The 27,408-nt window shown below is 52.4% G+C and overlaps 4 protein-coding genes across 7 annotated transcripts; 1 reads left to right on the top strand and 3 right to left on the bottom strand.

Moving 5' to 3' along the window:
• Positions 1-1,829: 1,829 nt before the first annotated feature.
• Positions 1,830-2,878, bottom strand: PSORS1C2 (psoriasis susceptibility 1 candidate 2). Its single transcript, XM_065913036.1, has 2 exons — positions 2,827-2,878; positions 1,830-2,185 (listed from the first exon to the last, which is right to left on the bottom strand). Exons 1-2 carry the CDS (start codon positions 2,876-2,878, stop codon positions 1,830-1,832), a joined length of 408 nt encoding a protein of 135 aa, XP_065769108.1.
• A 2,057-nt stretch (positions 2,879-4,935) lies between these two features.
• On the bottom strand, positions 4,936-16,238 carry CCHCR1 (coiled-coil alpha-helical rod protein 1). 4 transcript variants are annotated; one of them, XM_065913034.1, is made up of 18 exons: positions 16,109-16,238; positions 15,010-15,076; positions 14,718-14,931; positions 12,299-12,602; positions 10,780-10,943; positions 10,529-10,664; positions 10,233-10,343; positions 9,881-10,030; positions 9,292-9,402; positions 9,101-9,207; positions 7,661-7,773; positions 7,451-7,496; positions 7,156-7,292; positions 6,834-7,022; positions 6,636-6,737; positions 5,662-5,813; positions 5,381-5,552; positions 4,936-5,177 (listed from the first exon to the last, which is right to left on the bottom strand). In XM_065913034.1, exons 2-18 carry the CDS (start codon positions 15,023-15,025, stop codon positions 5,068-5,070), a joined length of 2,334 nt encoding a protein of 777 aa, XP_065769106.1. In that variant the 5' UTR covers positions 15,026-15,076; positions 16,109-16,238; the 3' UTR covers positions 4,936-5,067. The 4 variants fall into 4 exon arrangements, with proteins under 4 accessions (XP_065769106.1, XP_065769107.1, XP_065769104.1 ...); XM_065913035.1 differs by having other exon boundaries at positions 16,153-16,235; XM_065913032.1 differs by lacking the exon at positions 16,109-16,238 and adding an exon at positions 15,369-15,773.
• A 286-nt stretch (positions 16,239-16,524) lies between these two features.
• TCF19 (transcription factor 19) lies at positions 16,525-20,299 on the top strand. The gene is made up of 4 exons (XM_065912527.1): positions 16,525-16,676; positions 17,101-17,668; positions 18,731-19,286; positions 19,541-20,299. Exons 2-4 carry the CDS (start codon positions 17,431-17,433, stop codon positions 19,779-19,781), a joined length of 1,035 nt encoding a protein of 344 aa, XP_065768599.1. The 5' UTR covers positions 16,525-16,676; positions 17,101-17,430; the 3' UTR covers positions 19,782-20,299.
• Positions 20,300-21,607: 1,308 nt separating this feature from the next.
• On the bottom strand, positions 21,608-26,143 carry POU5F1 (POU class 5 homeobox 1). The gene is made up of 5 exons (XM_065912812.1): positions 25,739-26,143; positions 22,887-23,007; positions 22,457-22,587; positions 21,971-22,129; positions 21,608-21,868 (listed from the first exon to the last, which is right to left on the bottom strand). Exons 1-5 carry the CDS (start codon positions 26,141-26,143, stop codon positions 21,608-21,610), a joined length of 1,077 nt encoding a protein of 358 aa, XP_065768884.1.
• Positions 26,144-27,408: the final 1,265 nt, after the last annotated feature.

Below are 27,408 nucleotides of genomic sequence, written 5' to 3'. Positions count from 1 at the left end.
CCCTTTTAATAAGTGAACAAATCCATTAGCCAATCAGCAAATTTACCTCATTTATCTTTCTTTTTAGTTTCTCTTTCCATTTCATGTCCCCTGTAGTTTTATCCTAATGAAGTATTTTTTTCTCCATTGCATCACTTTTTTTGTATTTTAGTGTATTTTTGGAAAGTCTTTTATTGTACATCTCTAACAAAAATATGTACATAAATTTAAATTTACTTTGTGTGACCATAAGACTATAAGTATTAGAAACAATTACTCTGTCCTGGATTTAAAATTACAATTATTAAAAGATGCAATTGATCAAAACTACAACAATTTTTATGAAATTAAAAGACTCTTCCTCCTTAGAAGAAAAGCTATGATGGAACTAGACAGCATATTAAAAAGCAGAGACATTACTCTGCTGACAAAGGTCCGTCTAGTCAAGGCTATGGTTTTTCTAGTAGTCATGTATGGATGTGAGAGTTGGACTGTAAAGAAAGCTAAGCACCAAAGAATTGATGCTTTTGAATCGTGGTGTTGAAGAAGACTCTTGAGAGTCCCTTGGACAACAAGGAGATCAAACTAGTCCATCCTAAATGATATCAGTCCTGAATGTTCATTGGAAGGACTGATGCTGAAGCTGAAACTCCAGTACTTTGGCCACATGATGCGAAGAACTGACTCATTGGAAAAGACCCTGATGCTGGGAAAGATTGAAGGCAGGAGGAAAAGGGGCCAGCAGAGGATGAGATGGCTGGATGGCATCATCGACATGAGTTGAGCAAGCTCTGGGAGTTGGCTTGCTGCAGTCCATGGCATTGCAAAGAGTTGGATACGACTCAGCAACTGAACTGAACTGAACAAATATTGACAGTGATTAAACAAAAAAGTAAAAAAAAAAAACAACAAAAAGCAAAAAAGTAAATTTTACTGAAAACACATCTCAATGAGATGGAAAGGGCTGATTCTTGTTTTCCATTGACTTCATTTACCAGCTCCAGAAAGAGCACTGTGAACCCCAGTTCACAGTGGGTGAGAGAGCTCAGCCTTCCTCTGTCTAGTGGGAGAACAGCTAATAGAGGCAGGTGGAAAACACAGTTTTCAAGAAGATTCATTTTACGAAGGAACACATATGTTTGTGGTGATTGATCCCCCTTAAAACCTGGTTCTGCCCATGAAAGCCCATTCAGAGTTATTATGTTCACTTAGAGTAGGCAAACCATCAACAGTAGTTAAAGAGAGACTTAACTTGGTTTCTCATTCTCCAAAATAGGGATCTCAGAATGGGTCTGAATTTCCTTATAACTCTTGATAGTTGCATTTCCAACCTTCCTGCTGAGTCCCCATGCTTATGCATATGGGCAAGACAGGAAATCAGATGACTTCCAGGTCTCTGTAGGTTTGTGGCTGTGACAAGTGCATCTGAACATCCAAAGACCTGCTCCTTGGCAAAGAAGCAGCCTAGAGTCAAAATTAAGAAAACATGGTTTTTTATTTTTCCATTTCATGGAAGCACCACGGCTCCCAATAGTTCCCAGTGGTTGGCCACCAGGTGGCAGCAGAGAGAACATAGTGCTGCCAGCCCTGCCTGCCCCTGAGTTCCAGGGGTGGGGAAGAGGAGGTAGAGGTAGGGATGTTCTGCTGTCAGAGAAAAAAGGAGAGGGAAAGTGGGGCTCAAATACCCATCTCAAGAGGGGACAGAAAATATGGACAACATCTTCAGAATAAAACTGAAGGAATGAGGAAAGGAATTAAGGAGTTAAGCTAAATTGGGGAGAATTCAAGGGGAATCAGAAGAGTGGAGATGGGTTTGAGAGCAGGGGTCCAGGATGCCTCTGGCGGCCCCCTTATCTGTACTCCTCCCTGGGTGGGTCAAGGTCTGGCTCTTCGTGAGATCCGTGGTCCACCTCAGGGGCAGGTGGCCAGGGGTTTTCTGGAGGCTGGGGTCCTGCGGGCCAGGGGTCGTCAGGCCGAGGAGGTTGAGGGGGATCAGTTCTCGGGGGCTCAGGAGGCCAGACTCCAGAATCAGGCAGGTCTCTCCAGGGACGATTGGGGCCTGGAGGTGGAGGATCCTCAAAGAGAGGGGGTGCCCCTGGCCAGGGGTCACCAGGGATTGGGGGGCCCTGAGGCAATGGTGGAGGGCCCTCCTCCTCTGAGATCTCTCTGGATGAGGGAGAAGGGTCGTCTCCACTGCCTGAGATGCCTGTAGAGGAGGAAGGAGGAAGATAAGAGGTTGTGAGGGTCCCCCCCTCCTGGCAGCTAGGACCCCAGGAGCATTGCCTCTCTGCGATGGACCACAGCCTGAGCTGATACAACAAACAAAACTCAAAAGTAACTCTCCCTGCATTTGCAGAATACCAACACAATCTTAAAATGACATAAAACCCTGTCCTGAACTACTGACTAGACCAACTTTAAACTGACATGACCTCCCTTCCCCCACATAAGCTCCCTCCAACCCTGTTTGGGACACCCCACTGGGAGGACCCCTATACATGTCTGAGGTCCCAAAGCTGTATACACCCTGGCCCCATGTGGCACCCAGATCCCATCTCTACAATGACCTTCTCCCCTTAACAGAGACATCAGCTCTAATGAACACTTGCCTCCACACCTGAATGCTGATCTAAATTGCCACATGGAGCTAAAGCCAAACCAGCAAAATGTTTATTCTGTGCTAAAATGCACCTAGTCACATCACCTCTGTCCCCTCTCTTCCCCTCACAAGCATCTCCCAGGATCTCCCAGAATCTCCCTGTCCTTACGCATCCATCTCAGCCTCGCCTCATCCTGACTGTTCCCCGTCACCCCAAATCACACTCCGGGCCTCTGTTCCCAGCTCACCTCCAGCAAACAGGCAAAGGACCAAGACCCCCAGGAGTTTCCAGTTGAGCATCTTGGCTATCTCCTGGCCCCCAAAGTCAGGGGTCAGCTGAGTCTGGGAGACTGAGAACCCTAAGAGGCTTTATAGGGGAGGAGGGAGTGGTGAAGGCTGATCTCTCGGGAGGGGCCAGCCCTGTCACACAAGGAATTGCATCCAAACCTAACTGGTCAAACCCGTCTGGAAGGCCATGGCTGATGTGTAACCACTGATGGTGGCGTCCCTCATTTTAGTCCCCCAGCTCAGGACCCAGCCGCCCAGGCTTTATCGATGACCTAGACCTTGGTCACCCCACCCTTGTTTTCATGTCCCCCTTCATACACACCCTGCAGCAAATCCTAATAACAGGGACTTCTACCTCTCATCCCTCGAGGTCCCTGGAAGCCAAGGAATGGGAGCAAGCATGCGTGGGGAAGCAGTGTAATTACAGGGGCTGAGAGGCAAGATGCAGGGCAAAGGGCGGGCAACTGGGGGGACAAGGAGGGAGAGGATGGGCGGGCGTGCTCTCTCAAACACCTAGGACACAGCCAGGGCCATCTCAGCTGGTACACCGAGACTCCTCCACCCACCCAGGGTAACCCTCTCTTGGGGCTCAATTCTTCCTGGAATTTGCACTCCCCAGCATACTCCTTCTCCAGGCTCAAAGGGGGCCTCCCAAGTAGTGACACACGAGGAATTTCATCCAGGAGCCACCTGGGGTGACTGCAGGTGAAGAAGGAAGTGCAAGACATCCTGATTCCTTCTCCCCACCCCAAGGCTGGTTCCAGTCAGTCACACCCAGAGGCTCTGGAAGAAGCTGCCTCAGCTCCCCCTGCAACCTCAGCCTCTTCCGCCTCCCTCTAGAATCTTCACCGCCCTTCCCCTGGTCCTTGGTGGGAACTCTCCGCTCCCCGCTTCTCTCCCCTCATCCTTCAGACATCAGTCTGTCTGGTCTGAGTCACTCAGAGATGTCCCTTGAACTTTTCCGCAGCAAGGACCCCTTTGTCAGGATGTCTCATGAGCCACTCAGAAGCAAATGTCCAAAACTGAACTCACTTCTTCCACAACCTGGTCTGCTTCCCAGCGGTCAGGAATACCACTGTCCCCTGCGGCTCAATTTTTCGAAGACTTCATTCTTCTCTCCTCATCCCGTGCCCCCAAACCCGTCCTCCACAGCCAGTTGATAGGTCTTTTAAATATGTAGGTCAAATTGTGTGGCTGTTCTCACTTTTAAAAGTACTTCAGGGGCTGTCTATTTATTTATTTAATCTGGCTGGACCAGGTCTGAGTTGTGGCATACAGGATCTTTAGTTGTGGCATGTAGAAATCTAGTTCCCTGATCAGGGATCAAACCTGGGCCCCCTGCTTTGGGAGCGCGGAGTCTTAGCCACTGGACCACCAGGAACGTCCCTCCAAGGGGTTTTTATTGACTTAAGAGTAAAACCCTAGCTCCACCAGGCCTGGCCTCTCTCTGCGGCATCCTCCCTTGGGCTCCCTCCAGCCTCTGGACCTGTCGGTCCTCGTGCTTCTCCAAGGTGGCTGCACTGCCTGCTCCTTACCTCACTCTGGCCTCAGCAGCACATCCCTCCTGAGAGAAGCCCTGCCTGTCCCCTCATCTAAAGCGGCCCCTCCCCCCAGAACTAGTTTCTATCATGTCACTCATTTTTTTCCTCTTCACAGCACTTGTTTGAAGCACTCGTTTGTTCATGTAGGTACCTGCCCGTCGTCTGTCTCTCCCACCGGAAGTGTCTCGGGAGCAGGGACCCACCCGTCAATCAAACCCACCAGTGCCCCCACCAAGGCAGGACGCTGCCTGGCTCTGTGATTCCTGCTGAGCGCGTGAATGTTTTATCTGCCTCGTGCCCTTGCCTTGACCATTTCCCAGAGGTAGTTTTAAGACAAAAATTAAGAATAAAACAAAACCTGGAGCTTCAAAACCTCCCAGGCAGCCTAGGAAAGGGGTTTTGAAAAAAGAACCATCTAGAGAAAGAGCTGTATAAGGGACTGGTTCTTATATTTCCCGGACAAGAGAGGCTCTGGGGAGAAAATTTCCTTGTATCCCCAAAGAGAACTGTCCAAACCATGACTCCTACTGTTGTCATCTTTATTGAGCCACGGGAGAATTCATGACATCTTGGCAGCTGGTGTCCCCGAGGGCGGCTGGAGGAAGTCCCCTCCCCGACCCATTCCCTTTCCATCCTCATCCTCCTGGTCCTCACAGCTGGTCAGAGGCAGACTGAAGAAGAGGCCTGGCTGTCCCCTTCACAAATGGCTTCCTCTTTGGAAATGGCCTCACTCAGGCCCTGCAGGTCGTCAAGCAGGACAGAAAGGGATCCTGGAGGGGCAGGAGGTGGACAAGGCCGTCACAGTCACAGTGCCGAGGAACAGGGCTGCTACCAGATGTGGGAGGGTTCTGAGAAAGAAAGCTCTTGGCCCAAGGCAGGCTGTGGGCCTCCAGGGTCACAGAGAACAAGGCTCAAGCCCTGCAGAGTGCCTGGAGGAAAGGTTCCCAGGGTCCCCCTGCCCTCCGTCCCTTACCTTTGATGGACTCCTTGGTGCAGAGGGCCGCTGCCGGGGGTGTGGGTGCTGACGACTCTGAGGGCTTCGGGCTGGGCTCCACAGGTACGCCCTTATCCGACGGGGAAGGAAGAACTGCCAACAGTCGCTGCTGCTTGTAACGGGAGAGGAGACCCTCCTGCTGCAAGGTGGCCTGGGAAGGAGAGGGTTAAACGCCACCGAGCCCAGGCAGGGCCCGCTCCCCTCTCCCCAGTTCTGCTCCCCAGCCAGCCCAAGAAGGGCCCAGTCTCTCCGCCTCCTACCAGCATGAGGTTCTTGTCCCTCTCCAGCTCCTTCAGGCGCTGGGTCAGCCGCTGTCCCTCCTCCTTCCGGGCCTCATCCTGCAGGCGCCGGAGCTCCTGGTTCCGCTCCTTTTCCCGGGTGGCTTTGCGCTGGATCTGGCGTAGGGAGATCACTGCAGGAAAGCCGGACCACAGAGGGGATGGGTGTTGGCAGCCCAGAGGCTGTGGGGCACTGAGAACACCAGCCTAGAAGCATGGGCGGGCACACTGGGTCCCCAGCTCTGTGACTCAGGGAGCCACGGCGCTTTGTGGCATTCAGTCTCTGCTGTACAGACGTGGTGGATGCTCTAGAATCTTGTGAATCTGTCAACCCCAAGTACCTCCCGCATCCCTGAAGCTTCCTGGAGGGCAGGAGGGGAAATCTGAATAGGGACTGGATATCAGATTTTGTGCAGTTCAAGTTCATTTTCTTAAAGTGTGACCACGGTATTGAGGTTACATAGGAAAATATTCTCCTTGTGGGAGATGCAGCTGAACAGTCAGGTTGGCAACTTACTCTCAGTAACTCCTCCCCTAGATGTATATATATCAATATGTGTAAATATACAGATAGATAGGAAAGGTGATCAAAGGTTATAAACTGCTGCTCTAAGGGGAGAAGGCAGATGAGTACCATTATATGATTCTTTTAATGTGGCTAAGTGTTTAAAATTCTTCCCAATAAGAATTGGGGGTAATTGTTGGTATGTCAGGTTGCCTCTGTGGAGGGGGGGGGGTGACTGGGAGGAGCTGGGGGGATCTGGGGCTGGTCAAGTACTATTGTTTGATCTGGGCACTGGCTATACAGGCGTGTTTACCACTTGAGAATTCGTCTTCCTTGATAACTTCATGACTTGCACACTTCAAACAGAAAAAGCTTTCAAAATAAAGTTTTGACAATAATCTCAACACTTCCTCCTTCTTGGAAGCACCATGTGCATCCCAGCCACTCTCACCAGCCTTGCTGTGTTCTCTGCGAGCCTCGTTCAGTCTCCTTTCTGATTCTGAGAGCTGTTCCCGCAGCCGACCTTCCACTTCGGCCACCTTCTCCTGCAGCGCTGGGGTGGAGGTGCACACAGGGTGTCAGGGGAGCCTGGCCTCATGGTTCCCACCGCTCCCCGACCCCGGGACTGCCCCCGTCCGCTCCTGCACACCTTGCCCGTAGATCTCCTGCTGCTGGGTCAGCTCCTTCCGGAGGCTGGCAGCCTCTGCCGTGCTCTCCTGTTGGCCCTGGCGAGCTGCCTCCAGCTGCAGCCCCAGACTAGCCAGGGACTCCTGCGTGCGCTGCAGCTCCTGTTCCAGCTGCTGGGCCACCTCGCTCAGCTTCTGCCGCTCCGCCTCCCCTGGGAAGAGGAGGTGCCCACTCATGTTCTTCCCTGCCCTAGACCCCAGCTCTTCCCTCCTCCTCTTCTTCCCTAAGGTCCCCTGACTCTGGCCCCCGGCTCGTGCTCGATGACTTGCAAGCACCAGGCGTACCTTGCTCCCGGGCCCGGCCCACCTCCTGCTGGATGATGTGGGCGCTCAGCTGCAGTTCTGCGTCCAAACGGTTCCGCTCCTCCCGCAGCTGCTCCAACTCAAGGCTCATGTCCGTGGTCGGTGGGGGTGGTGGGCAGCTGAGACAGGAAGGGAAACAGAGATGGGGGAAATCACCCAGCTGCCTGACCCCTAAGCCCTTATTCTTCCTCCATCCTCATGTTTTTTGGGTCCCAGCAACCAACACCCTAAAGCCCCACTCCTGCCCCCAGTAAATCTAAAGGGGCCTGGACTTCACCTCTCCTGGCGCAGCTGAGCAAGGGCCACTTTTCGAGCCATCAGGCCTGGGGAGAAAAGGCAGAGAGCATGAGAGGTGCATTTGCAGAGAGGAGGGGAAACAGGGGTGTAAGGAGATGCTCGGACCGGGGAAGAGAAGGCAGGAGGGTAGGTGTAGGATGAGAGAGCTGTGGGGCAGGGGCAGGGCGCGGCTGGCAGTCACCCTACCCACCCCGAATGGTGTGGACCTTGCGGACAGCATAGCTGACTCGGCTGCTGAGACTGGGCAGCCGGGCTGCGGCGCGCTCCACCTCGGCCACGGTGCCCTGGAGCCAGGTCTGAAAGCTGGAGAGGACACGAGGTCACCAAACCCTCAACCCCACCTCATTTACAAAAGGACTCGACCCCCTCTATCCTGTGCTGCTACATACATGGAGAAAGTAGGGAAGGGGGACCAGCCCAAGGGGAAGAGAAGCTGAAGCCGACGTCCAAAGCCGAGGAAGGGTTGTTACCTGTGCAAAGAAACCTGTGCTTCTCCTCAGCAGTCTAGTTTCTAAAGGTTCTACAACAGCTGTGAAGGAAACACCTAGGAAGTTGGTATGAGAGACAGGCTTGCAACTGATTAAAAAGGAAACTGGCATATGCTTTATTAACAGATGGAATATCTAGTAAGCAAGTAAAGGCAGACCTCGGATATACTGTGGGTTTAGTTCCAGACCATTGCAACAAAGCAAATATGGCAAAGCAGTACTGCAAAGCAAAGGTGGAATAGATTTTCTGGTTTCCCAGTGCTTATAAAAGTTATGCATATGCCACACTGTAGTCCAGTAAGTGTGCAATAGCACTATGTCTTAACAAACAACTAAATATTTAAAAACAGCATTAATTTGAAAATAACGCTGTTGGGGAAAAATAGTGCCAAAAGACTTGCTTGACGCAGAGTTGCCACAAGCGTTCAGCTTGTAAAAAATGCAATATATGTGAATGATAAAGCAAAGTACAATAAAACAAGGTATGCCTGTGGGTGTTCAACTTTATTTATTTATTTTTTGGTGTTCAACTTTAAAAGAAAAAAAATAGGTTTAATTTTTTCCCAACCCAACAAGGCATGCCTGCAAAATTTTAAAGAAAGAAACAAAGATCAAGTGTCTATACTCCCCCTCTTTGAACAGTTCTGAAGGTAGAGATCTTCCTGTACTGTGCTAAGTTGCTTTAGTCGTGTCTGACTCTTTGCAGTGCCATGCACTATAGCCCATCAGGTTCCTCTGTCCAAGGAATTCTCCAGGCAAGAACACTGGAGTGGGTTGCCATGCCCTCCTCCAGGGTATCTTCCCGATCCAGGGAACAAACCTGCGTCTCTTACATCTCCTACTAGGTGCTCTGTTTAGCTCAAGCTGTTATTAACTGCAGGAGGAAGTTAACCTCATCTCAGCCAAACATGCAGTGGGTGGGAGTCATAACAAGTGACCGTGGTGAGAATGTGGCCAGGTGGAGTGGGGGGTGCCCCATAAAAAACAAACACAGAGACTTTTACAGGGCTAGATACCTCCAGCCCTGCTTCCTCCAGACAACCAGCCTTCCAGCCCCGCTTGCCTGAGGCTCTTAAACCTCAAGATGCCCAGGAAGTCTAGGAAGCAGGAACGCTATTCCACCCACCCTCCACCCCAGATACCTGCTGACAGCATTGGCCACAAGCCTCAGCTGCTCCTCCGCTGGGGCCATCTGCTGCCTCCTCCGGCACTGGGCCTCCAGAGTGCGGTTCAGCTCCATCTGCAGGGCCTAGGAAGGATGAGGTAAAGAATGGGGTCCCATGTCTGGGGTCTCCCTACTCTCCCTCAGCTTCTACCCGTCTCAGACGCTGACCTTGGCGCCCATCCGCTCCACCTCCACCTCGGCAGCTTTGTCCTGCAGGGAGCGCTGCAGGATGGCCTGCTCCTGGCACTGGGTTTCCACTCTTTCCTGGAGCTCTGCCACCTGGGGAAGGAAAGGAGGCAGGTCCAGAGCAGAAAGCTGTAAGGCGGGGGTGGGGGAAGCATTGGGAAGGCAGGGGCAAGTGCAGAGGTCTCTGAAAGAAGGCCACGCTGGGAGACAAGAAGCCCTGTTCTTGAGAATGGAGTCTGGGTCCAGGTTTCCTTCCAGAAGCATGCTCCATTGTCCACACCTTGAGGAACTGCCCTGTGACCTGCCTATAAGGACCCACAGCCTCGGCCCATGCCACCCACTGGTCCTTAAACACTCACCTCCTGGAAGAGGCCATCCCCGACCACCCTACCTAAGGCCAACCCACCTCACGAAGTGTAAGCCTCATGAGAGCAGGTCTTTGTGGACCTTTACTCAGGGCTGTGCAGCCAGCACAGGGGAGCCACCCAAATATCTGGCGAATAAACGCCATCCCTTCCGCAAGCAGCAGGGAGCTGGGGGAGAGCACGGGAGGAAGTGGGCTCCAGGCAACCTGTCCCTTCAGTCGCTCCACGCATTCTCTGTGCTCCAGCTCCTGGGCCTTCAGCTGCACCATGAGGGCAAACACCTTCTCCCGCCAGCGCTTCAGCAGGGACTGGCACTTCTTGGTGAACTCGGGCTCCAGGCAGTCTGAAGGCTGAACCTGCGGATGGAGGAAGCAGGGAGAGTGGGGGCTCCTGGGGAGCAGAGGAAGGAGGTGGGTCTGGTTTCTCCTATCTTGCCCTGGCATCAGGAGCCACAGCAAGGAGAGGTGTTCAGGGGAAGAAAGATGTCGGCAGGTTCTGGGAATAGCACACCAACCCCTCCCGCGCACAGGGGCCGAGGGGCCTGGGCCAGGGGCCTACCTTCCGGGCCAGCTCCTCCTCCTGCATGCAGAGGATGTGTGAGAGGCTCTGCACGCGCACCTGCAGCAGCTCGGTGGTGGTGTGCAAGCTGTCCCGGTCCTCCTGCAGGTGCTGCGAGCGGGGTGGGGACAGAGGGCAGCCACCTCTGTCAGGTCTGCCAGTGGCTCTCGGGTGGTGCCCAACCTGTGCACCCCTCAATGGCACTGCCTTTTCTCCCGGGGACTGTGCTCTTCTCCAGGGGCCCTTGCCCAGGACTTGAGCCCTCATGTTCCGTCCCAGTTCGGGCACTCTCTCACCTGGACGGTTTCTAGAAGCTCCTGTCGCTCTGATTCCCATGCCTGGCTGCGGACCTCCGGAGGGACCTGCTCCCCCACATACCTCCTCAGGTTCTCAACCAAGGTCACCTGAGCCTCCAAGTCCTCTTGGGTCTTGCTAGGGTTGGGGTAGGAGCAGAGTAGCCATCAGGGGGCCACCCTGGAGACCCACTTTCCTCACCACCCCACCAACTGTCAGGTCCCCCTCGGGTCGCCCACTCCCCTGAACTCACCTCAGCTGCTTTCGCAGCAGCTCGGCCTCCCTCTGGGCTGCAGCCAGCTCCTTGGTTTCCCCTGACCTCCGGGTTTCCAGATTATTCAGAGACTTCTCCAGGCCCCCAGCTTTGCTGGTCAAATTGGAAATGGCCTCCTGGTGAGCCTGGGTCAAGGAAGAGAGCTGCAGAGAGAAGGGAGGACTCAGCAGGAGCCAGCTGGCCCACATCTGGGCTTTCCAAATCTGCCCCCTGCTTCAACCTTGGCCTTCACTCCCACTTTCTGTGACCCTGGACAATCACCCGAGAAATCATCTAACTGCCACAGCAAAACAGAGACCATCCTTGGTGCTTCACTTCCCATCACCCTCCAGTCTATCAGCAGTCCCTGTCAGGTATCCCCCCAGAACACTGTCACTTCTCTCCATATCCAGTGCCACCAACTTAAGGTAAACCACCTCATCTCTGGCCTGGACAGTGACAGCAATCACCTGACCGGTCTTAGAATCCTTCAGTGGCTTCCCACGGCATTCAGACCAGCTTCTCCCCTGGGTCAGTGAAGCCTCTGTCATGCCTTGGCCTCTGCCAGCTCTTGGCCTCTGAGTTCACATCCTGTCTCTCCACTGCCCACTCTGCTCCAGCCACAGTGCTCTCTCATCGTCCCCCACAAGTCTGCTCCTTCCCACCTCAGAGTCTACCCAGAGGCCTGTTTCCCCAGCTCCTCAGATCTCCATGACATCGCCTCCCGGGGCCGCTACTCCCCACCCATCACCTGCCCGGTCCTGTCATCTGTTCGTGCCCTTCCTGCACTCATCATTACAAAATGATCCTGCTTCTGCACCTGCTTACTATCTACTTCCTGCCATCCGGAAGGAAGCCCAAGGAAGGCAGAGAGCTTGTCTCTTTCTCACAGCACCTCCAGGAGTGGTAAAGGTGTCAGATACGCTGAAGGAGTCATATTGTGGCCTTCCCCAGCCCCTAGACCAGTGGGGCTCCTTTGTTCTCCTTCATGGTACTTCTCCCGATCACAGTTAATTAATTATAGTTAAATAAGGCACCGAATGTGTGTGTCTTCCACTGGGTTGTCAGCTCCACCCACGAGGACAGGGAGTTGACTGATTTGCTCACCCCAGTGTCCCAGCTCTTGTCTCAGGAATGGCAAAGAGGAAGCATGGATACATGCCTGCTGACTGAATAATCTCCCCTTCCCAGTCCACCTCAGGACCCCTACCACACCCCTCACTCCCCTTCCCGATGCTCCCAGATGAACTGGGTACCTGGAGTAAAGCAGAAAGACAAACTACTTCCCCCTGGAAGAGGAAGCAGGGCTTCAGGTGATGGGAGGTCACCTGAGTCTGAGTGGAAAAGAGCAATCTGAATAAGACCAACACACCAAAGTTCTCCCTCTTTCCAGGTCACTTCTATTTTTTTACCTTCACCAAACACCTCATCACTCTTTTTGGCAAAGCCTGCTCTTTGCTGGGGAGCTCCCGCCCAGCTCCCCACTGGGCAGTCGAGCCTTCCCCACACCCACATTCACCTGTTCTTGGTGCAGCCTCTGAACCTCCTCCAGCTCCCGCTGGCTCCCTTCTTCCAGGTTCTTCCGGACAACCTCGGCCCCAGCCAGGGCGGCACGCAAGCCCTCGGCCTCAGCACGGCCAGCCTTCTCTGCCCGTGCCAGTGCCTCCAGCTCCACAGCCTGAGCCTCCAGCCTCAGCTTCTGCTGCAGCGAGGTCTCCCGTAGCACCCGGACCTCTTCCTCCAGCCGCCGCAGCTCTCGCAGCTGCCGAGAGATCAACTCAGCCTGCTGGCTCAGGGCCTGTGATCCTGCCAGCTCCACGGACCTTCAGAGACAGGTTAGCATAGGTGAGACAGGTTAGTCTGGTGGTGAAAGCAGCCAAGGCATAAATGGAGATAGGAGAAGAGGAGAGGATCCCTCTGCTCCTATGTGGAGAGATGGCAGGGAATGAAGCTGGGCCATGGGGATCTCTGCATTCTGTCACCATCATCATTCAAGGCAGCCCTACTAAGCATACCTGGGTCCACAGGACCTCAAAAGTTAGCTGAGTTAATGGGCCATAACCTCTCTTGAAGGCAATATACAGGCAGATGTGTTAACCATCACAAGTGTACATCATTAGGCTACACATTCTGAATTGGAGAAGTCTGAAGGACACTAAGACTTCTGAATTCTGACTTAAGGGCAGGGAAAAGTTTGATGGAGGTACAAAGAGAAGTGATGGCTTCCAGTATCAGTATGGCAAGGCCAGGTGCCAGTTAGGATTATTTAACTGTTAGATATCCTGCATGAGAAGTCTGAGAGGGCAGCACCCCAATAAATTACAAAGTCCCAACCTCTAGAGAGCTGAAACCAGCTTATAAGATGATTCTTCACACAGTTCCCTCACTGAGGCCCAGAACCACAGCACTTTAAAAAAATTTTTTTTTTGGCTGTGCCGTGTAGCTTGTGGAATCTTAGTTCCCAAAGCAGGGACTGAATCGTGTCCTTCTCAGTGAAAGCTTGGAATCCTAACCACTGGACTCCCCAACACTTTTTAACAGGATCTGTAGCCTACAGAAATTAAGTGACTGGACAAACGACCCTTCAATTCAGTTCAGTTCAGTCGCTCAGTCGTGTCCGACTCTTTGCGACCCCATGAATCGCAGCATGCCAGGCCTCCCTGTCCATCACCAACTCCCGGAGTTTACTCAAACCCATGTCCATTGAGTCGGTGATGCCATCCAACCATCTCATCCTCTGTCGTCCCCTTCTCCTCCTGCCCCCAAACCCTCCCAGAATCAGGGTCTTTTCCAATGAGTCAACTCTTTGCATGAGGTGGCCAAAGTACTGGAGTTTCAGCTTCAGCATCAGACCCTCCAATGAACACCCAGGACTGATCTCCTTTAGGATGGACTCATTGGATCTCCTTGCAGTCCAAGGAACTCTCAAGAGTGTTCTCCAACACCATAGTTCAAAAGCATCAATTTTTCAGCGCTCAGCTTTATTCACAGTCCAACTCTCACATCCATACATGACCACTGGAAAAACCATAGCCTTGACTAGACAGACCTTTGTTGGCAAAGTAATGTCTCTGCTTTCTAATATGCTATCTAGGTTGGTCATAACTCCTTCCAAGGAGTAAGCGTCTTCTAATTTCATGGCTGCAATCACCATCTGCAGTGATTTTGGAGCCCCAAAAAATAAAGTTTGACACTGTTTCCACTGTCTCCCCATCTATTTCCCATGAAGTGATGGGACCAGATGCCATGATCTTAGTTTTCTGAATGTTGAGCTTTAAGCCAACTTTTTCACTCTCCTCTTTCACTTTCATCAAGAGGCTTTTTAGTTCCTCTTCACTTTCTGCCATAAGGGTGGTGTCATCTGCACTAGGGGGTAGCCAAACAAGCCACAGCGAGTCTCCATCTCCTGATGCTCTCACACTCCCCTTTCATCATCCTGCTTCTTTCCCTTTGACAAGGTCCAAAGTAGAACCAACTGCAATCCTGCTCAAGAACAAAATAGCAGAAGGATGTTCCAGTACATTTGGGAAAAGACTCACATGAAACATCAAGAATAAGAATTTTCATAGACAACACATTGACAGAGAGCATGGCCAGCTCCACCAGATGAACTCATACTACTACAGCACCCAGTCTGTATATCCAGCCCACACTTCTTCAGCCTGCCTTATACTATGTTTAGTACAATCAGCTGTGGGTCAACCAATTTTTTCCCTTAGGATTTTAAATTCTTTGATATCATGATCTCTTATTTTTGTTATCTTTGTCCCTAGCATTTAGCACACTGCTATTATTTATGCATTGTAGACACCAATAATTGCTTATTAAAAAAATGAACAAACTGTGGAACTAAGGGTTGAAATAGTATAAGGACTCTATTAAGTGAAGAAGGGTCCTTGACAAGCAAGTCCAAGAGAACAGTAACATTAGATCCGTACCTGCCTCTCCACTCTGGTTCCTGCCCTTTGCCAGAAATTTCCTGTTCCCACATGGTCACTTGAGGTCTCTGGTTGTCTGGCCGCCTCTCTAAGACATCTTGATGGGTTGGGCGCTGGACCAGGGGAGTGTCTGAGGCCCATGTAGGAGCCATTCTCGGCAGAGATGGAAGGGGCCGAACTTGGAAGTGGGATGGGGGAATCAGCCCAGTGGAACCTAAAGAATCATAAGGACAAAGGTACTCAGTTCTCCAGGGAGACACCATCACCAGTCCCCATGGCAGGTCCCACTGACCTGAAGGTCGAAACATCTCCACATTATTTGAAGTCTCTAGAGTCGGTCGACAGCCATCTGTGCCCCCCTGAACAATAGGAGAAACAAGGACACTCCAATTCAATTTTCAGGCCTCCTTCCAAAGAGAGAGCCCCTACAATAACAAAGTCATAATCCTTAAATCACAGCCAGGTCCATCTGACTCTTAGCTCTTCTTATCCTACTTCCCAAAAGAAGCAAGAAGTACCCCCAAGATCCCTTGCTTGTCTCAGTCTGGTTCCTGACAGACTATGGCAACAGTCATGAGAGAATTTACTGAGACAGGCTGAGGGGCTGTGAAGTTTTACTCATACGTTTAGAATTCTGGACAGTGCCTTTACCCTCCTCCTTAAGTTTCTATAGTCTCTGCAGTTCCTGGATGAAGGTGACAATTGAGGTATGCGATGCAGGGGCCGTGAGCCCAGTCTCCAGAGTTCTCTCCATGGCTCACCAAGGCCTTGGGGAAGCCCATCCAGACACCACCAAGCCATGACTCCCGGGTCCTTCCCTATCAAAGCGCTGGCCCAAGGCCTGGCCCCTGATGAATGTGGCCACATGTAGCACAGGATGCCTCCCCAGAACCGCTGGGGGAATCCAGGCAGCCTAGACTCCTTAGCAGAAAAGCCAGATAGTTTCGGACATCTCATCCAAACCGTGCCAGCAACTTTCCACTCAGTTTCTCTCTATCGTCCCTTCAGCTTCCATTCCTGCCTCCCACCTGCCTCTCCAGAGTCCTAGAGCAGAGAGAAGTCTTGTCAAGATCTCCCCACCCTCCCACCCGAATTCATCTATTTTTCTCCCAATCTGGGACCCCTATCCCTCCCTACATCACTATTTGCTTTTATCCTGAGGAATTATGCTGGCCCCTCACCCTCTCATGTCTCAGTACCCTCCCTCCTCTCCCCCAGATCCTCCTGAGTCTTCGCCCTGCTGGACGCTGAGCTCTAAGGCTGTTCTGACCACCTCATTTGTTTCTTTACCCTGCCCTTACACCCCTCGGCCCTGTGGACCCCTGAACCCACCCCGCACCCCCTCTCAGCCCCTTCCCGCCCCCAACTGACTCTTCCCGAATGCCCCTTACCCAGCGCGAGAGACCCCACAACCCTCTGGCCACACCCCCTACACCTAGCTCCCGGTCGCAGCCTGGGTCTCTGATCGCGCCTGCGCAAAGCGGGCAAGTTGGCGGGACGCTCTAAGCCTGCAGAGTTACCACTCCGGAGGAGGCGGGGAAGAGGCGCACGCAGGCGCAGTAGTGTCTAAAGCCAGGCCCAATTAAGGCGTTTGGGGCATCTCCGCGCCTTGGCGGCTCCTCCCAACTCCGGGAACCCGGGAAAACTTGTGAACTAATCAGAAAAAGCGGAAGGCGGGAGATCCCAGCGCGCCACCCAATGAAGAGAAGGAGGGCAAACGAGATGGCCAATCAGAAACGGCTCGGGGGACGGCTCGCTCCGCTCGAAGTCCAGATCCGGGAATTCCGAAGGCGGGGTCGGCGATGCCCGCGCGCGGAGGCCGCGCCCCTCCTGGCCCTGGCTTCTTCGCTGTCAAACAGCCGCAGGAGCACCAACCCTGGCCGGATCCCGAGAGGTCCTGGGCTGCGGCACAGGCTGGCATTGCCTGGAGAGGGAACCATTCCGAGACTGCACAGCGCGGTAGATACAAATCCGGGCTGGGGCGGGGAGGGAAAAGGCTGAATTTGTCTTGAATCATCCGGGAAGCCCTTTCCTCTGTTTTTATCCCACCTGGAGAAACCAGAAAGCAGGGCTTTAGCTCCACTTTGTTGGACAACGTAGAGCCCCGTTTGCACTGCCTTTGAGGGGTGACTGAGTACACTTCCCACTGGGGTTCAAGCTAGCTAGTTATGAATGAGGGATTGGTTAGAAGAGTGAAGCGTGAGCTAGCAGGAGGGTTACTCTATTAGGAAAAGTGGTTTGAAAGGAAGAAGCTTCTCTTCTCCAAATTACACTGAAGTGACAAGTTAGTATATCACACAGAGGCAGCACCCCTCCCCCGCCCCCCCACACCTACAGTTCGAATTTCCCTAGAAGCTGCCTAATGTATTGTCGACTTGCACAGATTGGAGGCTCCTGGAATATTTTGCGGCCTGAGGGAGGATCCGATTCAACTTCGTGCCACAGGACGCCTTCTATTTTGCACTACACTGGAACTTTCACCAAGTTTTTTCAGTTGCAAAGCTGTTGACAGCCAATTTTACATCGCATCGTAGGGTCCCTGCACCCTGAATTTGCCCTACTCAGGGAGTGTGCTCAAAGTCGAAATTGCACAAAGGATAGTTCAAGTTTGCATCAGACGGAAAGTGAATTTAGGCCAGCTGTGCACGGCCCAGGGCGTGGACAAGGTGATGGATTCCTGAAGTGAAGAGGTGGTGCCGAGGGGGCCCCGCCCATGCTGCCCTGCTTCCAGCTGCTGCGCATAGGGGTCGGCAAGGATGTCGATCTCCACACCTTCCACCCCCCCAGTGGAGCTGGCTGCACCTACCGCTTGGGTTGCAGGGCCGATCTCTGTGATGTGACCCTGCGGCCACAGCACGAGCCAGGCTTCATCTCTGGGGTCCACGCAGAGCTGCATGCGGAGCGCCAGGGTGATGACTGGAGGGTCAGCCTGGAGAACCACAGCAGCCAAGGTGAGGAGTGAGCAGGGCAGCCTTATGCCGGGGCAGTCGCAGTTCTGGGCTGGAATGAATTAAGAGACTCCATAGGGACTCTGCCAGCCTCCCAAACTCCCTATCAGGTTGGATGGACGGTTGTCATGCAGACTTCTGTCTTTCCACCAGAAATGTGCAGTGTCAGAAGCTCTTTGTGGGGCTGATCCTGTTTAGCTCATAGAAGGGGTGGGAGGTAGATCCACTGCCTGGAGCGTCACAGTGGGGTTGTTCTGAGACCATGGTGGGCGGAGGGGAGGCAAGCTTAGACTTCAGTTTCCAGATTGTTTAGACACTTGTTCTTGCCTTAGGGCAGTTGTGATATATGTTGAATTGTTTTAATTATCTGGACATGTGCCTTACTCCCTGACTTGGAGGCAGTTAGGCAGCCTCAGAAGACCTGGGTTTACGTGAGTTCTGCTGTTGGCCCCTGGTAACATCACTCAGGCCTGCCACTTCACCTCTCTAAGTCTTAGTTTCCTCTTAGCTAAAATATTTCTTTGAAAAAAATAAAATATGTCTTTGCGAGTGGGGAGTGGACAACTTCAATTGGCCAACATTCATTTCCTGATTATTATGAGACGAGAACTGTTTTATGTGCATTAAATATAGGTGAGCACAAATGCCCCATTTTACAAAGAAAATGAAGCATAAAGAGGCTGACTTGTCCAGGGTCACGTGGCAGGTAAATGGTGGAATTTGGATTTGAACCCAGATAGTCTGAGCTATGCTGATAAGTGCTGAGTTGGAGCTGAGAGTGAGCATCTCTGAGACCCAGACCTCAGTGGATTGAGGGAAGTTCATTCCATGTGCCTTGAAGGAAAGCATAAGAAAAAAAAAGAGAAAAACTCATTCTTAGCTCTCAGGGAGTTTCTTATCTGATGACACCTACTACTGAGGGACTTAGAATGTGAGGATTTCATGACATGCATGTGTTCTTCCTCGTATTCCCCAGAAAACCAGACAGGACCAGATTTCTCCACTTCTGACCGGTCGTTTGTTTTTTTCGTTCTCTGTATCTGTCTGGTGCCCCATAATCAACAGGGACTTTGGTCAATAACGTCCGACTCCCAAGAGGTCACAGGCTGGAGTTGAGTGATGGTGATCTTCTGACCTTTGGCCCTGAAGGGCCCCCAGGAACCAGCCCTTCAGAGTTCTACTTGTTTCAGCAAGTCCGAGTCAAACCTCAAGATTTTGCTGCCATTACTACCCCACGATCTAGGGGAGAAGAGGGAACCGGGGTTGGTTTCCGGCCCATGCTGCCCTCCCAGGGGGCTCCACAGCGCCCCCTCAGCACCCTCTCCCCAGCCCCCAAAGCAACGCTGATCCTCAACTCCATTGGCAGCCTCAGCAAGCTCCACTCCCAGCCCCTCACCTTCTCACGGAGGGGGGGTGGGCCACAGAGTCCGCCTGTTCCCACTCCCACCGGGGAAGTGGGGACCGCCCCTTCTGCCCCACCCCCAAGAAACCGGAGGAAGTCGGCTCACCGCGTGTTGGAAGAACTGGATGATGAGAGAGAGGCTCCCAAGAGCCCCTCGCCAGTCCTGACGGAGCCTAGGAAGAAACTCCGTGTAGAGAAAACCCCACTGACACCCAGTGGGTAAGTGAACTTGGCTTTATTTCACTGCCTTTGGTTCTCTTAGAGCCCTAGGCTGAGATGTACCCATCTGCTTGGGTGGTGGGGATGGGAGGTAGAACACCTGTTGCAATGACAAGATCTGGGCTAGCTCTACTAGCCAGATTCACCATTAGTCTAGTGAATCTCTACGGGTTCCCTCTGCAGTTATCCTGGGGAGGAAGTTCCAGGCTTCTGCAGTTTTCCAGTGACCTTGGTTTTTGTGTCCCTTTCTTCAGAAATCGACGTGGGCGTCCTCGGAAGCACCCACTGAGCAACCCCAGGGCTCCCCCTGCAGTTGGGGGCGGGGAGCCCTGTGCAGCCCCTTGTTGCTGCCTACCCCAAGAAGAGACAGTGGCCTGGGTTCAGTGTGATGGCTGTGACATCTGGTTCCACGTGGCCTGTGTTGGTTGCAGCATTCAGGCTGCCAGGGAGGCTGACTTCCGGTGCCCAGGCTGTCGTGCAGGCATCCAGACCTAAGGCCCACCGCCAGAGCAACAGAGGACAGAGCCGGCACCTCCAGGCCAGGGGTGGACACTGAGGGTGCCAATGGATCCTAAGAGCTGCCCTCTTCTGTCCTTGCCTCTCCAGGAGAGAATGACTACAGAAGTGTCCACTCCTGTGGATTATCAATTCAAGGCCTGGAGCAGGGCCTCGTGGCCACAGTGACAGAAAAGATGGCTTCCTGCCAAAGATATTGCTGCCTCCAGGAAGTTACCAGTGAGCTGGAAATTCCCACTGTCACAAGTTGTGGGTCCTTGCTGTCGTGGACATTAGAATGTCTGTGGTCAAGAGTACCCATCAGTTGTACAGGTCATGCCTGGGAAGTTATAAGCCCCAGCCTTGAACAAGCAAGTTCTTAATGTTTTTTAAGGTATCTCTGGGAAAACCTAGAGCACAGACCCCAAACTTCCTTATATTGTGGGTGATCCTGCTGCTGACTGTGACCTGACTTTTTAGAGCTTTGCTTCCACTTCCAAATAAAGAATGAGCAGCTTCATATGCTCTAAGGTATTTACTCTTTGTGTGGGTCTGATACTCCTTGCTTTCCAGTTCTTGAGAGAATGGAGTTGGTTAAAGTCTGGAAAATTATTTCAGATACTTACAGGAAGAGACAAGCAGATGAGGCAGAGGAAAACAGGAAAAGGGGAATCTAGGTAATTACAGTTGCTAATTTAAAGGAAAACATTCACTGCCGTTAAAATAAGGTAATTTGGATTTGGTCAAATTCATGAGGGTGGTGGAACTTCTACAAGTTTCATCAGTACTACCAAGAAGAGAAAACCTGAGACACCATCTAGAGCAGATGCCAACCTGGTCCAGTATCGATATAACCCACATGTGCTACATTGAGTCTCTCCTGAGTTGTACACCAAGCCAGCACACTGTCAAAGCAGTGTTTCTATAGACTAGGAAAGTTCTGTCTTGACCTATCTTATTGCAACCTGTATGTCCATCCCCTTCCTTCTCTACTTAGACTTACCAACCAAAGTTTTTTTATGGATCAAGGAAAGGCTCCAGAGAAAGAGGCCTAATTAGGAAGTGGCAGAGTCAGGACTAAAGGGTGTGTAGTGGTAGATGAGTCACAGACAAGGCAAAAACCTTAAGTGAAAACCAAATGGACCCCAGTATCGAGAAAGCACAAAGTGGAGTTTCTGGTTGGGGTGATATACAGAAGAAATGAGTAAAGGCTTGATTTCTTAGCACAAAGGCCACTGAGGACTACAGAGTAGAATGGGGGAAAGCAAAAAACCAGATCCTAGTAGGGAACAGACTATGTAATAACTGCATCTTTGGGCAAAGGTGTTCCATCTCCAATTTCCACAGGACCGCAAATCACAGGCTCCTAAGAACTAACTCACACTTATAAAGAGCCCTATCCATATAAACTTGGGATCCAACCCCACACCTCCCTCTGACATTGTGACTCTGCGCAGTGTAAACAGCAACCTTCGTTTCGGGGTCATTTGGGTCGGAGAGCTGTTAACACCCACGATTAAATATCCTATCCACTCTTCAATAACTAGAGGATAAATCAAAGACAAAAATGTCCACCTACTAGGTCCCAGGCTTCTTTATTTAAGAACAAAGTGATGAGTGATGTGGGGATTAAAGTCAAGAGCATCATTGAACTTCACCTTCCCTCCAACCAGTTTCCCCAAACTCCCTGCCCCTACACCCATTGTGTTCCCAATTCCTTTCTTAGTGAATGAAAAACTTAATCCCAAAGCCCTGGCACAAACTCCAGGGTTCTCTCCCTAGCTCTCCCCTTCCTCTGACCCCCATTCCTGGGGTGAGCAGGCACCTCAGTTTGAATGCATAGGAGAGCCCAGAGCGGTGACAGACACCGAGGGAAAGGCCTCACCCTCAGGGAATGGGACCGAAGAGTAGAGTGTAGTGAAGTGAGGGCCCCCGTAGCCTGGGGTACCAAAATGGGGCCCTGGCGCCAGAGGAAAGGATCTCCCTGCGAAAGGAGACCCAGCAGCCTCAAAATCCTCTCGTTGGGAGTAGTCACTGCTTGATCGTTTGCCCTTCTGGCGACGGTTGCAGAACCACACTCGGACCACCTAGGAGTGGAGGACACGGGAGAGAGGCATTGGGTCATGAAATCTGGGAGGTGTGACTGGGGAGGAGACGGCACACATGGGGACAGAGACAGGTGCACTCACGTCCTTCTCCAGCCCGAGCTGCTGGGCGATGTGGCTAATTTGCTGCAGGGTGGGCTTTGGGCACTGCAGGAACAGACTCTCCAGGTTGCCTCTCACTCGGTTCTCGATACTCGTCCGCTTTCTCTTCCGGGCCTGCACAAGGGTCTCTGCCTTGCATATCTGAGCAGGTGGGGAGGAGATGACAAGGAAAGAAATGGGCGGGCAAGCCCCAAACGTGCTAAGGATCAGTATCAGGGGGACAATGACTTTAAGAGCCAACTGTTCAGGAGTACCAGCCAGTTGTCACCAGGACCAGGAGGTATGAAAAAGATCCTGGAAAGACAGGTTTAGACAAGTGACCCTGGACCTGCTCTCAGGAGAACAGAGGAATCACACTTCATGCCATTGAGGGCCACTGGCTCCCAGAGGGCGCGCTGCCAGCCAGAGATGAAAGCAGTGAAAATCAGACGAGATAGGGCCGTCCCTGTGCATCCCTCCCACCCTCACCTCCTGCAGATTCTCGTTGCTGTCAGCTTCCTCCACCCACTTCTGCAGCAGGGGCCGCAGCTTACACATGTTCTTGAAACTGAGCTGCAAAGCCTCAAAACGGCAGATAGTCGTTTGGCTGAACACCTTTCCTGGGGAGGTGGGTTGGAAGAAGCAAAGTGAGATAGCAGGTGGGCCCCTTTGCCCCAAGACCGACACAGGCCTTGCCACCTGTTCCCACCCTTTCAAGACCCCACACCGATACTCTTCCCAAAGAACTCAAAAGTCCATGTCAAGTATCTTCCCCCCACCCCACCCTCACCCATAAAGAGGGTAGCAACACCCTCCCCCACTCCCTTGGTGGGGAGGAAAGGCCCCAATTCAGGGATGTTCATTCCAGGGCAGATGTAGTTCGTGTTTCATGGGTCAAAACATGCTGTAGGAGACTCACCAAAGAGAACCCCCAGGGTGAGCCCCACATCGGCCTGGGTATATCCTAGGGTGATCCTCTTCTGCTTTAGGAGCTTGGCAAATTGTTCAAGGTCTTTCTGAAGAGCTTTGATGTCCTTGGACTGCATTTTAAAAGGCAGAGGATATGTAAGAACATATGACAGCTATCCACCTCACCCTCTCTTTCATTTGGGCCCCAAGGTATGTGAGAGTATCTCTGCCTCTAGGCTGCCCACCTAACAACCAGAAATAACACAAATGTCATCTAGCCCTGAAAGCAACACATCCACCAGATGCAGAACATCATTCAATAATGGAAAGAGAAGCCCAACCTCAATGAGGACACATGTCAGGTTAGGAAGGGGGTTCCTGCCTTTCAGTTCTTTAGTACTCACAAAAGCTTTTGACTCTAGTATTAACCCCAGTTTGAGGAAGTTTTGCATCTAGAGAAATACAGAACACCATGTCTCTGATTCTCTCCAGATTACTTTGAAGGTCCCACAAACCACAACAAGATATGCACATTCACAAACTCATGCACACTACAAAACATGTCATACGAGGTATGAATAAAGTGTTTTCTATATAGTTAGTGCTCAATTTTTAAAAACCTGATTATCCCTTATTTTTAAATAAAATATTTTTATTTTCTTGCAATATAAAAGCATCCTCATTGACAAAGTCCACAGATTTATTAAGCACCTTCTGTAAGCCAGTGGCTACACAAAGTAGACAAAAAACCCTGGCCCCATGGAGCTTTCATCGTGATGAAATAATTCTTATTCAGTAGGTTAGAAGTGCTATGGGCAAAAGTAAAGCAGAGTAGGGAATTATGGGGAAGGGGACAATTTTGAATAAGACAGTCAGAGGTCATGTTTGAGCAAAAGGAAGGAGTTAAGTGGAAAGGCCCCGAGGTGGGCAGTAGCAAAGTCAGCAGCAAGGCCAGTAACAAAGCTAGCATGGCCAGAGGAGGGTGAGGGCTGAGGAAAGGGAAGAGGAGCTAATGTGATCAGAGAAGTGAGCCAGGCAGATCCTGCAGCTGCCATCATGACTAAGTTTTACTCAGAGAAATGGAAAGTCGCTGAAGGGTTTTGTGCGGTGAAATGACCTGACTCTTGATTACTCCAGTTGATGTACTGACCACAGATTAAGGAGGCAACTGCAGCAATCCCAGCATAAATAGATGATGGCGACTGGGACCAGGATGGCTCCAAGTGATCCATTCAGGATCTCTATCCAAGGTAAAGATTGCGGTATTTCCAAAGGACTGGATGTAAGGATGTGAAAGGAATGAGGATGACTAATTTGAGCCTTGAGTTTCTGGGTAATGGACAGGGAGGGGGCAGTGCAGGGAGCCATCCCAGAAGGAGACTGAACATGTGGTGGTTATGTCTACAAGACATTTGAGCCTTGACAGTGGATGAAAGGAAAGGTAGACAGAACAAAGGTGGATGAATGGAGCCTCTCCAATAGCAGGCCAGTGGCCAGAAGATGGAGAAGAGTAGTCAGGCCTCTGTGCAGTCCTAGAAACCTAAAGAAGTATTGGGTTGGCCAAAAAGTTCATTTGAGCTTTTCCATAAGAGGTTATGGAAAAGCATGAATGAACTTTGCAGCCAACCCACTATCTGATGGGACGTCAGTCCCGTCAAACTCAAAATAGGCCAACTTCTGCTCAACCAATGTCGCAAGCCTGTAAATGTCAGCTCCTCCCATCTCGGCTTTTCTGAATCATATTTTGGGGATTTGAAATAAGATGAACCCCAGTTCAAATTCTAGCTTCACCATTTAGCAGTTAAGACCCATGAAACAGGCTAATAATACCTCCCTAGGAGATTTTGTGCTGGTTAATGAGATAATGATGTAGAAACTGAGCCCACAGCCAGGCACTTAGGAAGTGGACCACAATTGGCAGCCATTATCATTCAAGGCTCAGCAGTCGCCTACAGCAAAGAGAGTCTAGAGCTACTTGGTCAGCTGAAACCAATCACACCTCCTCCGGAGAGGTCTAAAGGCTTAGTACTTCATCTCTAATTGCTTGCACTTGTCTCTTCCTCAGACTAGAAGATATATACTTAATAGTCCCCAGCGGGTTAGATGCAGAAGACTTCAATCCCTCAGCAAACCCTCCATTTGAGGAATGGCCTGCAGATGACTTGTTCCCCTTTTCTCCCCCTGTTCACTGCTTATGTAATTATGGCTGAAATTGGTGTTCCACCTTTCTTATAAGGGGGTGTTAGGGTGTGCACTCTGCCTGACTGTGACTTATTGGGAGCAAGGCAGAGGTCAAGGGAAGACAAGCCCTAAACTTGATAGAAGGAAAACCCAGACTCCACACATTCACACAGCCCAAACAGGAGCTTCTATCAGAAACCAGTCACACCCTAGACTCTCAGGAACAATAACCCTGGGATAAGCACTGTTTTCACCCTCGGGCCACACTTAACCCTAAGGCCCGAGATCCCGGGTCTGATAAGGCGCAAATTTCCCAGAAGGGATCCAGGTAGAAGGGGCTCAGACCCCAAGCTAGGTCTGGTGCTGGCTGGTAATGAGTGACCCGACCCAGGTCAGACCTAGGAAGTGGAAGGACCTACTTGACAAGGGCCGAGGGGGGAAGCAAGGCCGGCTTCCGACTGCCCCAGGCCGCCCTGCCCTCACCTGCGGTTCTCTCTTAAATTCCGGCCCCTGGTTCCCACCTGGCTCCAGCTCAGAGCGGCCTGCAGCCGCCACACACCGGTCCCTGCTCCGGGGAGCTGCCTCCGCCCGCTCCCTTCCTGGGTCCCCGACCACCTCGCCTCGCGTGGCCGCCCCCGGCCCGCGCGGTCACCGGTCTCCCGCCCCCAGCAGCTCACTCGCCTCCTCAGGGTTCGGCTCCAGCTTCTCCTCCTCCAGCTTCGCGGCGCCTGCGGGGGCGGCGCAGGGGTCCGGGGAGGCCCCCTCGGAGTTGCTCTCCACCCCGGCTCCCGCCTTGCTCTCGGGTTGAGGGGTCTCCAGGCCGCCTGGGGGCACCGGCCCCACTCCAACCTGCGGCGCACAGTAGGCCATCCCTCCGCACAAGTCATAGGGCGGGGGGCACGGAGGAAGCCCCCACACCTCGGCGCTGGGCACAACCCCCGGCCCGATCCCCGACCCACCGGGAGGCCCTTGGAAGCTCATCCAGGTCCGAGGATCAACCCAGCCCGGCTCTGACCCTCCCGGCCCATCGCCTCCACCGCCCGGCGGGGGCGAGAAGGCGAAGTCAGAAGCGAGGTGTCCCGCCATGGGGAAGGAAGGCACCCCGAGCCGGGGGCCTAGGAAAACGAGGGATCTCCTAGGACTGCTCAACACCTCTCTCCCTCCCCAATCCCACCCACTAGCCTTGACCTCTGGCCCCGCCCCCTGGATGGGTGGGGGGAAGGGACGGTGGGGGTGGGAGAAACTGAGGCGGAGGGTGTTTGCCTGCTGGTGGCAGTGGTGTCTGGAAGGGGAAAGCCAGGGATCTCCACCCAGGCGCCTCTCCAGGCCCCAGACTCCTAGGCTCTCGGTGCAGGTCCCCCATGCGGGCCTTCACTTCCAGCTCCCAACAGGCCGCCCAGCCCTCCCCACGCTCACACACACCAAGGGTGAGGGGTCCCTTCCATACCCCCTGCACGTTCTTCAGGACCCCTCTACAGACACCCTGGCACCGTCTCCTCACCCGCGCCCTGCCACCCTCTCAACTCCTCAAACATTTATGCTGTATGTGTCAAGTCCCGCTGGGGCTCCTCAATTTTTAACAGGCTCCTTCCCCATTGTCCTCCAGCATCGCAGTCCAGGAATCTAGGCAGTTCCCATTTAGACAACTGGCCAGATTCCTTTCCCTGGTGGCTCAGATGGTAAAGAATCTGCCTGCAATGCCAGAGACCCTGGTTGTATCCCTGGGTTGGGAAGATCTCCTGAAGAAAGAAATGGCAACCCACTCCAGTATGCTGGCCTGGGAAATCCCATGGACAGAGGAATTCGGCCGGCTACAATCCGTGGGTCGAAAAGAGTCGGACATGACTAACACTTTCACTTTTCTAAACTGTGATGCCTGGCACGCCTCTGCCCAGCCTGCTAAAATCCACCCCATCACCAGGGACAGGCTGCCAGACCAGCTTCCATTCCATCCCCAGCTTTCCTGACTCCAGAGGCCCCTCACCTACCAGATTAAGGAATGGAAACCCTACTTTCCCTTCTAGGGGCCGGGCTGTGGACTAACTAGGCCTCAGTCTCCCTACCTTTGTCCAGCCAGAGGGACTGGACATACCACCCCACGGGTCTCCCACTGTGGGTTCCGCACATCAAGTTTCTTGCCCCCCTCTTCAGAGACCCAAATATCTAGAATCATAGTTGAAGGTTCTCCCTCCCCCTCCTACCAGCCCAGACCTCCAGCCCTAGGCCCTGGGTGGGGAAAGCCTAGGAGGGAGAAGGGGAGAAAAAAAATATCTGACTTCAGGTTCAAAGGGGCTTGGGAGGCACTGGGGGAAGGGGCCCGGACAATGGCCTTGGCTGGACAATCCAGGTCC

This window comes from Muntiacus reevesi, chromosome 20 (genome assembly GCF_963930625.1).
Source record: "Muntiacus reevesi chromosome 20, mMunRee1.1, whole genome shotgun sequence".
NCBI classification, from domain to species: domain Eukaryota; kingdom Metazoa; phylum Chordata; class Mammalia; order Artiodactyla; family Cervidae; genus Muntiacus; species Muntiacus reevesi.
This window is presented reverse-complemented; position numbering and strand designations above follow the sequence as displayed.

What these genes read in the sequence shown, in the direction of transcription:
- PSORS1C2 (XM_065913036.1), bottom strand. Translation starts at nt 2,878, where the DNA reads ATGCTCAACTGGAAACTCCTGGGGGTCTTGGTCCTTTGCCTGTTTGCT. An exon ending in CCTTTGCCTGTTTGCTGGAG is followed by an intron (nt 2,186 to 2,826) that starts GTGAGCTGGGAA and finishes CCTCCTCTACAG; the next exon opens with GCATCTCAGGCAGTGGAGAC.
- POU5F1 (XM_065912812.1), bottom strand. Translation starts at nt 26,143, where the DNA reads ATGGCGGGACACCTCGCTTCTGACTTCGCCTTCTCGCCCCCGCCGGGC. An exon ending in TGGAGCCGAACCCTGAGGAG is followed by an intron (nt 23,008 to 25,738) that starts GCGAGTGAGCTG and finishes TTTAAAATGCAG; the next exon opens with TCCAAGGACATCAAAGCTCT. An exon ending in CACCCTGGGGGTTCTCTTTG is followed by an intron (nt 22,588 to 22,886) that starts GTGAGTCTCCTA and finishes CCACCTCCCCAG; the next exon opens with GAAAGGTGTTCAGCCAAACG.
- TCF19 (XM_065912527.1), top strand. Translation starts at nt 17,431, where the DNA reads ATGCTGCCCTGCTTCCAGCTGCTGCGCATAGGGGTCGGCAAGGATGTC. An exon ending in GGAGAACCACAGCAGCCAAG is followed by an intron (nt 17,669 to 18,730) that starts GTGAGGAGTGAG and finishes CATAATCAACAG; the next exon opens with GGACTTTGGTCAATAACGTC. An exon ending in ACCCCACTGACACCCAGTGG is followed by an intron (nt 19,287 to 19,540) that starts GTAAGTGAACTT and finishes CCCTTTCTTCAG; the next exon opens with AAATCGACGTGGGCGTCCTC.
- CCHCR1 (XM_065913032.1), bottom strand. Translation starts at nt 15,674, where the DNA reads ATGAGATGTCCGAAACTATCTGGCTTTTCTGCTAAGGAGTCTAGGCTG. An exon ending in AGAGGCTGCACCAAGAACAG is followed by an intron (nt 10,944 to 12,298) that starts GTGAATGTGGGT and finishes TTCTCTCTGCAG; the next exon opens with CTCTCTTCCTTGACCCAGGC. An exon ending in CTGCTGCGAAAGCAGCTGAG is followed by an intron (nt 10,665 to 10,779) that starts GTGAGTTCAGGG and finishes CCCCAACCCTAG; the next exon opens with CAAGACCCAAGAGGACTTGG.